General features: G+C 36.4%; 2 protein-coding genes across 2 annotated transcripts; one reads left to right on the top strand and one right to left on the bottom strand.

Moving 5' to 3' along the window:
* Nucleotides 1–5,124: 5,124 nt before the first annotated feature.
* EV154DRAFT_540880 (uncharacterized protein) lies at nucleotides 5,125–6,010 on the bottom strand (the record flags this gene model as incomplete). Its single annotated transcript, XM_051604450.1, has 4 exons — nucleotides 5,125–5,266; nucleotides 5,287–5,386; nucleotides 5,467–5,766; nucleotides 5,821–6,010. The coding sequence occupies 4 exons, from the start codon at nucleotides 6,008–6,010 to the stop codon at nucleotides 5,125–5,127; spliced, it is 732 nt and encodes a 243-aa protein (XP_051450773.1).
* A 1,576-nt stretch (nucleotides 6,011–7,586) lies between these two features.
* EV154DRAFT_540879 (uncharacterized protein) lies at nucleotides 7,587–9,098 on the top strand (the record flags this gene model as incomplete). Its single annotated transcript, XM_051604449.1, has 6 exons — nucleotides 7,587–7,696; nucleotides 7,852–8,243; nucleotides 8,315–8,386; nucleotides 8,419–8,631; nucleotides 8,700–8,776; nucleotides 8,883–9,098. The coding sequence occupies 6 exons, from the start codon at nucleotides 7,587–7,589 to the stop codon at nucleotides 9,096–9,098; spliced, it is 1,080 nt and encodes a 359-aa protein (XP_051450772.1).
* Nucleotides 9,099–9,982: the final 884 nt, after the last annotated feature.

The following is a 9,982-nucleotide window of genomic DNA, read 5'->3' as shown; positions in this document are numbered from 1 at the left end:
ACATCCCTTAGCCTATCATAAGGTCACAAAAAATGTGATGCATGGCCCATGTCGCTCATTAAATCCCAGTGCCATTTGCATGAAAGATGGAAAGTGCTCAAAGGGTCACCTCAAAAAGTTTACTACTACTACAACAACAGCTGAATCTGGCTATTCAATTTACAGAAGAAGACGAGATGGTAGAAGTGTTACAAAAGCAAATGGAATTGAATTGGATAATATTTGGGTTGTACCTCACAACATTTATCTCTATACGAAGTATGATGCCCATATAAATGTCGAAATATGCAACACTGTTTCAGCCGTAAAGTATCTTTATAAATATGTATATAAAGATCACGATAGAGCAAGTGTTCAAGTAAGTAGTGATGGACTGCAAAATAATTTGATATGTCAGGACGAAATCAATCGATTCATAGACGCAAGATATGTTTCTGCACCCGAAGCCATATGGAGAATATTTGGTTTTTCATTGTATAAAAAATTCCCAGCTCATCAGAGATTAAGCATTCACCTTCCTGGGCAAGAAATGGTGTATTTTTCGGAAGATGCTGATCTTTGTGATGTTCTTGCAAATGCAGCAACTAAAGACAAAACTTTGACAACTTGGTTTAACATAAATAGGACTGATCCAGATGCAAATCAATATTTATATCATGAATTTCCGGAGTATTATACATGGCTCAAAGGTGAAACTGTGTGGAGAAAAAGACAAAGGGGTTTTAATCAAATTATAGGCCGTATCTATTGTGGTATTTGACAAAATATTACATAGAAAAGTAATGAGATAAAAGTATATTTTTATTAGGGGTAAAAATAGACTAAAAGAACTCTGCTGCTATGAAATAATTGATCCTTTTTATATTGCACAACTCTCCTGAGTTTTAATGATGAGTCAACCTTTCTGGTTGTGGAATAGATCTATACTTTGTTTCCCGCCTTGGATTAAATGGATACTACTCGTTAGAATTGTTTCCAGATAACGTTGTCCCATATCAGTGGATCGGGAGCATGAGTATTCTAATAAATCTTTAGTACTACGAGACACTTATTTATCAGATCATGCAACGGTTACTGTAAAAGATGCATACTTGTTTGTCAAGAGTAATTGGCAATAGACCATAATAGTTGATCATTTATTCATTATCTTTGTAATGAATAAATTACGATCCCAAATATAAAATGTCTTATCGATATTTGTATATTTGGTTGTAGAAACTAGGTATCCATTAATTCATACACTATTTCTTTATACTCTTTATCAGCAGTATAATTATATCAATATATAAGTAAATGAACCATTAATATTAATAGCTGTTCTATTCTCTCTCTGGGTAGCTAATCCATTGAGAGAACTATTAATATTAAGTTTCTCTTTCTTATAATTCTTGATTGATCAGGGAAGTTTCTCTTCTCGATCGGTGATATCGTAACTCAGTGGTAAAGCATTCTGTATCCAACTGTCATTCGTATATCGTATTTAGGCCAATCATGCAATCTTTAATATAGAAGTATGTACTCGAAGTAGGAGACGTTGTATAGCAGTATACAAACGTATGCTGATATGCAACATCAAAGGTTGTTTTAATTTCATAGTTTATTTATTCAGACGATTTGCTTAATTATTCTTTAAGTGGATCGTGCCCAAATACGACATCTATTCTGTTTAACCAAAAGAATCCGAAAAATATTTTTTGCAACTTTTGTTGAACTACGTTCGTGGAGCCAAAAGTTTTGAAGACGTACGAACCGTCGACGGTGTGGTACAAGAGACCTTTTAAGCTGCTGCCCGTGCAAAAGGTCTGCTTGCTGACGATGAACAATGGGACATATGTTTGTGTGAAAGTCCTACATTCCAATCGCCTATCATGTTGCGAAGATTGTTTGTCACAATTTTAATTTTTTGTGGGCCATCCCGCCCGTTTCAATTATGGAACACGCATAAGAATAGTCCGTCTGACGACTATTTATTGGCTCAAAGAAGGCTTCTGACTGACGTCACTTCAGCTTAGACGGATGCTATGAAAGAAGAGTGTCAGAAACGTGGCTAGGAATATATTATAGCAATAATATCAGAAGATACCTACTAGTTATACAAGACAAAGGAAGAGTGGTTTACAAAGTATTTAATAATAATAATACATTATACAGGGAAGGGGAAGGATACAAGATAATCGACATGGAACGGGGAAGGCAATGGAAAGGGGGAGTATTTATATCGTTTCAGATAACATGGGTTTGCATTTAAGAATGTCTTGGCTTACTTAATTAGTCTTAGTGTTGGTCTCAGCTTACGTGGCCGAAACCCATGAGTCATGATTACTAATTGCTTGGCGCCGGAGATACTTGGAAACGAGTCATGATTACTAATCTCTTGGAAGCGGAGGTTCGTTGCGTGGATAGTCTTGGAAGGTCCTGGAAGGTTCTGGACGCTGGCGTTGTTGAATCTCAGCATGAGATTCCAGAACATTCCAATAGTCGGGGATTCGTGGTCGGGGCAAAGTGCAAAGTACGTGGTTCATGACACATTCCTCTAGGAACAGTTCTCATTTGTTTGTAGACTCTCTTGTAAAAACTAAAAAACTGGGGCATGGTAAGATTTTCAGCACCATTCCGTTTCTCGTACAATTCTAGGAGAAAAAAAAGTTAGCTTTATAAATAAAAGACTACAAGTTATTACTTACCAACAGGAGTCATCGAGTAAATTTGTTCGTCTTCAGGTTCCAAATCCTTCACATCGTCCCGCAAGCGTCTAGTGTCCTGACCCATGAGGTTTGTACTTAGGAATAGCACGTTTCTGGAATTGCTGTGCTTTCTCCAACCCATCAGATCATATGTTGCCTCGACAGCTCCAACAATTCTTGTGGAATAGTGCTCACGTTCGGAAACGTATGTTGTCCTTTTGTAATAGCCTTGGTTTTGAACTTGAATATTTTTTAAAATAATTTTTGCTTCATAATCGTCTTTGGATAAATATTTCGCAAGGTACCGAACTGCTTGAGGTCCATCGTTGTATTGAATGTCCATCGACGTTTTAAAGACGGCCAAAAGATAGGGATTATAGTTGTTAACATATGCATCACCGACATCGCGCTTGTACGTACAACTATGTTCTGAGTCAAGAACGGTAGCAGGAGAATACGGTTTAGGGTAGCCAAAACGACACTTCTTGGTGGGATCACCTCTCTTACAATACGTGTAATGAGAGTTAAGTAGTTAGTAAATGATGTTTATTGCTAGTAAATTTGAAAAAGAAAGATTACCTATCATTACACTTATGAAGTTGCAACTTGTTGACTAAATCATACATTAAAGGATCGGCCGAGCGTGGATGTGGAAACCAGGTATGAACAACATTCATATCAATTAGCTCTTGAACAGACTTGTTGGTCCAAAGCACCAAATGGATATGTGGGCTTCCACGGTCTTGAATCTCCATTACCCAACTATGTTCCTTGATGCCTCCAATTTGCCTAGCAAAGTGCTTGCAGATGTATACCGTAAAAAATTCAAGCCATTTTCTTTTAAAGTGTTGAGAGAATAATACAGGATCATCCCACGCGAATTGAGAACCATCACGAAGAATACCTTTGAAATCCTCGCTTTTGTCATCGCAAGTAAATGTAATAAAAAGCTGAGGGGCACCAAGATTATCAAATATACATTGGAGGTCAAAAACGTTTTGTCTTTTGTATGCATAAGATGAACGTATTTGAGAAGGTACAGTAGACACAATATTTTTGTTTAGTTTTCCAGTTGAAGGGTTCACTACATCCGCTTGCTTCAAGTTGCTTCTGCCCTTAGTAGACACCACAGATCTGTTTGCTGACTCTATGTTTTTCTTTTCGATCAAGTCTAGCATAAAAAAAAAAAAGGATGGATCCCTTGCAAATCTTCTGTCTTGAATCAATAATCTTTTTTTAGTATAACTTGTAATACTTTCAGACATCATAGTAGCTACAGAGACACCCCCTTGGTTTTCAGGCAGACCATAGATACCAGAGCGGTCAGAGAACCCTGGTAAGTTTTGAGGAACCATAGAATAATGTCCGGTACAAGTGGTATAAAGATACGGGAACAGGAGAGCTAACAGACTTGGATGAGAATAGCGAATCATTTTTCCCACATTATCTTCACCGATAATCAAGTCCTTGAATTCGACGTCAGATGCTTGTGGATTTACGTCTTCATTGGCAAAAAGTGCATTGATCAACCAGCCTTAGTCAATATCAACATGTCTTTTGTTTTCGGACACATGGTAATTTACCAAAGAAAAAGTCAGCTTGGGTAAATCGTAACGAGACAGCAAAGGATGTGTTGCTTGGAGTGCTTTGTATGCATCTTCGACATTCTTTTTTCTAATCATTGCTGGATCACCACGGACAAAAAACAAACTCATAGTACCACCGTAAGCCATTTCTGCAAACTCGTAGTTGTGAGTGGTATACATTGGACCCTTGACCTCAAAATGACCAATTCTTCCATGAGTCAAAGTAGATTTTCTGGTAATATGAGACATAAGCTTGATGGGCAACAAAACTGATCTTTCTCTATAGTTCAAGTTCTTTGTTTCGGGTGCAAGATCACCTAAAGTTTAGATTCATATTAATAATTCATATACTTGAAAAAAAATAGCAATTGTATACTTTACCAGGATAAACCATTTTCAAGCTTACAAAATCTTCTTTGGGTGTGTTGACATGAGACTTGCAAACCATTTTTTTGGCTGGATCTCAGAATCACAAAGAGGTTGTAACTTCCAAGACAAACAGGGCAAGTTGGTTTCATCTTCGAAAGTTCTAAAACGTCTTTCTTCAGGGTACAAAGCCTTCAAGCAAAGACAGCAGAAGCCATCCGGTTTTTCCATGATAAAGTCTTGGAACCTTTTAACTTGATTCTTCTGGGCATTGGTGAAGGATGATAAGTTGTTGTTGCCTACACGGAAACTGTAAAACATTGCTGCGTATTGAAGTAAAAAAAAAAGGATATATGAATCAGGGAAGCAAAAAAACCCATTCGTATTTATATGCAACCTGTTGTTGCGGATAGTTACATAATTGAAAGGTTGCAATTATCAAAAGGATGGTTACACAAATGAACAAAAAAAACTTTATTTTTTCTAAATTAGCTTTCGCTGCTAATATCTTCACGCTCATCACTGATAATATCAGAATCCCTGAATGCGGTCGTGTCATTCAAAAGGGTATCATACCCAAAGGAGCGATCATCCCAAGAGTCTTCCAATCTCTTACAGCTGTTATTGTAGCTATAGATTGTTTTCATGACCCGAGAACAGGTCTGTTGGTATTGGGATCAGACTGGGGTCGAGAGATTCTTTCCTCCACAAAAACGGGGTTGTAGTTCTCTACAATCAACCCCTTGGATACTACAAATATAAAGTAATTTTTTTAAAAATGTGAGATGACACATATATATATATATATTTGAAAGCATAAATTAGTTTACCCAAGTCCTCATACATATCACTAAGCTGAAGGGCAAATGCCTCAGAATTCAGCCCCCTGTTGATTACAACGTTTTGATCTTGAATGTTCTCCCAGACATGTTTATATACCACAAATTTCATTTTTAAAAATTGGTGGGTTCTTTGGAACTCCTTCGTTCTTACTCTTTTTGCAAGTGTTGGGATGATCTCTCCATCATCATCAACCTGAATTATAGGCTTCGCGTCAGTTACACTGAGCCTGATGTTTGCAAAGGCTCTGGTGCTGTCATCGAACGTATAGGCCGATACATTCAATGAGCCTATGAATTTTCATTTAATTAATCATCCTTTTCAAATATATAAATCAAACTTACCGACAAAGTGGTGGCGGGAGCCAACTGCACCAAACCTAATAAAGTAGAACATTAAAGCAGGGTGAGAGGTGAAAAGTTTAATTCGTACACCGGAATCAATGCATTTCGATTCAAGTACAACGGTTCTTGCATTGACACGAAAAATGGGAGCGGAAGAAATAATAGCGTCAGTGGTTTCGCCTACAAGCATTTGAGATAATTTTTTTTTGTATACAGTGATTCAGATTCGAATTCATAGCCATATTTATAGTTTTTTAACATCTGTATTTGACGCGACGATAATCAGGGACTGCCGGTCAGTGATTAAGGATTTCTATAGTTAGGGATTGGGGATTAGATTGGGGATCGGGAAAATCTAAAATAGTACATTGTACATCAGATACCCACCCATAATCTCAGATTTTTGCATCAAAAACAGGTTGTAGCTTTAAACTTTGACTACAAATATGCCCTCCGGTTTTGTCAATGAATAATGGCTTGCATCAGAGTATCACTGTCAATTGTGGGCAACAACACCAAACTGTTTTTGCGAATAGTATAATTACCATGATTCATACTAAAATAATTACTCCGCAATATAAACGGTACCTTTTTTTGTATACAAATATGTTACTGAAGCGGCTATTTCCTGTTAAGCAGTAATAGCGCTACAGAATATGTAAAGCAGAAAAAGGAAAATTCCGGTTTCACGAATATGGGAGAGGTAACACAACAGAAAAACCACCTCCGATTACTAATGACTTTTGTAGTATTATTACAAAAGCTGATATTCGACATTGTGGACATAACCAATAGATTTAAAAGGAGTAAAACCAATTGTTCGATCAAGCTACATTTTAAACAGTGTAATAATCGAACTTGGTATCCTTAGCTGTGTAAAACCATCATAGATGACATGGTACTGTCGGTCAGTGAAATTATGTCACATGAGTATTTTGACAGTCAAGGAATCACCCCAATATAGTAAAAGCCATCAAAATTATTTGTTTCTGTAGTTTATTTAAGCTTTTTGACACTCAATTTTAAACAATGGCGGGCTAATTTAAGTTTTACCATTTTTAAACAAAAAGGCCGCCTCGTTGTTCACATCCCGAGAAATGAAAGAGAAATCGTTGTTACTGAAAATTAGATTGGGTGCACCATCCTTTATATATATGTAGCAAACGAAGCGATTGCTATAGACCGTATGAACGATATATATTACATAAGGCTTGTGTTATTTGATGCGTTATTTATCATTCCAAATTATTTATCAATAATTAACCGCCGCCAGTTCCACAGTACATCACTTACGATTGAAAACTTGTGATTCAAAATATACATTCCCGCATTACATCTTTTTCCGACAAAGAAAAAAGCGGAGGATTAAAGTAAATAGATAAATTTGTTTACACGATCATGTAGTTGATGGGTTCGAGACTCTAATTGATACATGCCCGAATGAGCTGACACAATTACAAGACTTGGAAAGAAGCTGAGTTTTAGTTGATGTAATTCGGAATAAGACATATTTGCAGCATTGACTTTTTTAACTGTTACACAAGTATAACCAATGGAAGTTGTCCTTTCTAAATATATGGCATCGAAAGTTTTACATGCGAAGCTACAAGTCATAAAGACGAATCGGATATATCTTAATTTGTACAAGCTGCAATGCTTCTAGGCTACCGGTACATCGCCTGAATTTGAAATATAAAATGTTCCGTTACCAAGCTCAAAACGACTGGTACATTAATATCATAAATATAATATAGAAACTACAATCAATGCAATCCGTCATAACATCATCATTTGTTGGTGTATTTTTTCCACACTCAATGGAGTTAGATAACACAAGCGAAAACATGTATTTTTTACTATTTGAGCCTTATACTGCGTAAGTTCCTTACCTATTTAAAACTTTTACGGATAGTTACATGTACTTTTTAAAAAAGGATGTTATAATACATAAACATATGGTATTTGTTTTGTTTGTTATCAAAACCACACTCAAAAGCATAGTTCTGACTTGACGTTTTGTTTTTATTTCAGTAATTATAGCGTAAAAGTAATTGCCAGTATGAAATTAGTTAAAGACATGATTCAAGGGTACGATAACGAGTGGACTATTGCTTCAAGAAGTGAAAGAAAATCTCCATTAATTTTACTTGCTACCGGTGTTATGAGCCAACAACCTGCCGCGAGAGCTTTCTTGGGAAGAATTGTTGAAGAGAAATTTCATATGCAGGCACTTGATTTAACAATTATACCAGCGATCCCGCTTGTTCCCGAAAGATTAAAAGAAATGGTCCATCCTGAGTTAGCGCCTATTAATTTAGGAGATGGTGTAAAAGAAGGATATTTTTATGTAAATCTATCAACGAGCCAGGATTTTACAAATGGCCCTGAATTTTATGACAACGCTGCTAACGATGACGAGCTTGGTAAAACAAACAGTCTGTTAAAATTAATAAGTCTTATGTATCTAACATGTATTATTTACTCACTATAATAGGTGAATATGAGAGGGAAATTTTAGAGGGCGCCCAGAGAAGAAACCAAAAAGCTCGCGGTGATGATATCCAAAGTCCTGATAACCTAGAGGACAATAACCCCGAGCTCATAATCCTTATTACACTGATGAAGATGAGCCATACGCACCTCCTGATAATTTTTTTTATACCAGACGTATGTCTGACTCTAGTGCAGAAGAGCATACGGAGAACCAAAGCCGCGAAAATATGGCTGAAGAGTTTTTGAGAAACATGCAGGAAAACGCAAACCGTACTAGGGGTTATAAAAACTATAATTTCGCAAACACGTCTGGAGGTGGTAAGTTAAAAAAAGAGTCTTTGAACGCATAGACTTGCACAATTGTTTTTATTAACTTTAAACATTAGACATTGAAAACAGTGAGCTTGAAGAGACAATTATGCAAAGTAGGACAAATCTACCGAGTAACCCTGCAAGCCATGCTGTCAGAAAAGATGGTAACATTAATGCGAGAATATAAATGTCATAAGCAAATTAAGACCAAGCCTTTAGAAAGACTTACTTCAACAATTCTTTTCATTTTAAATTAGGGTACCACCCAAGATGCAGTAAGAACCAGTAATACTATCCAACAATCAAATACACCACAAAGTCACGATCCCATGGAAGGAAGTAGCAGAAGCGCTATGGCTGACTTTGCGTACACTAGAAATAATTCATTTGCATCGGATTTTTATGCTGCTGGTTCTGATTTTCCTTCAGATAACGATTTTAGAAATTTATCCAATCCGATTGTTGAAGGTTAGTGTATTAATTAAACGACTCAGTTTCTACTTTATCATCATATTGAAACCATAGTTTTTGAATAACCCCAGATAATACCACTGATATTGAACATTACGACGACATGTCTACAGACAATGATAACGCCACGACAATCCCTTCGAAACGCAAACAAATTATATCAAAGGTACATTATTTATTCGCTAGTGAAAGAATAAAAGAAAGCATTGTATTGACTTTTTCGGGTTGTAAAGGGTAAAGAAAAGCAAGGTTCCAGATCAGCCACATTAGCAGATAAGGAAACTGCAGAGAATATCAGTGATAGAAGTGATGATGAAGACACGGAAGTAAGAGGAAGAGGGCGACCTAAGCTTTCACAAAAAGAAAAAGAAAGAAGAGCTCGAGAAGCCCCACAGACAAAGAAGCCTCGAGGTCGACCACGCAAATCTAGAGATGTCTCTACTCCGATTAGAATTGGCGGTATAGACTCATTTTTTTCTAATCACACTGATAAATAAAATAAAATATTGATACCGTAGAATCTGATAATATTTTTTACATAATTGAGAAAAAAAAACACAACTAACAGCTACACATATCCATCGTCATCACCGCTTACAAAATAATAGTAACAACATCGCATTTACTAAAAGTAGCAATTTTTACAAGTCCCCACACCAGTCCCAGATGCTTACTCAAATATATAGACAAATACAACCATGACTCTCGCTCTCATATACTGTAGTTGAATATATTTCTGATACCCATTTTTTTTTCTAAGCGTTTCGTATGTCACAAAAGAGATATTTTGAAGTCTTCTATTCGTCGTGGTAATCATTTGATTAATTGTGTGTCTATTGTTCCAATTTTCCACTACTCGCATAATGCAATATGACCATGGTATACT

Source organism: Mucor mucedo (assembly GCF_025094135.1).
Source record: "Mucor mucedo strain NRRL 3635 chromosome Unknown EV154scaffold_225, whole genome shotgun sequence".
NCBI classification, from domain to species: Eukaryota; Fungi; Mucoromycota; class Mucoromycetes; order Mucorales; family Mucoraceae; genus Mucor; species Mucor mucedo.
The sequence above is the reverse complement of the archived record's forward strand: the minus strand, read 5'-3'. Positions and strand labels throughout refer to the sequence as shown.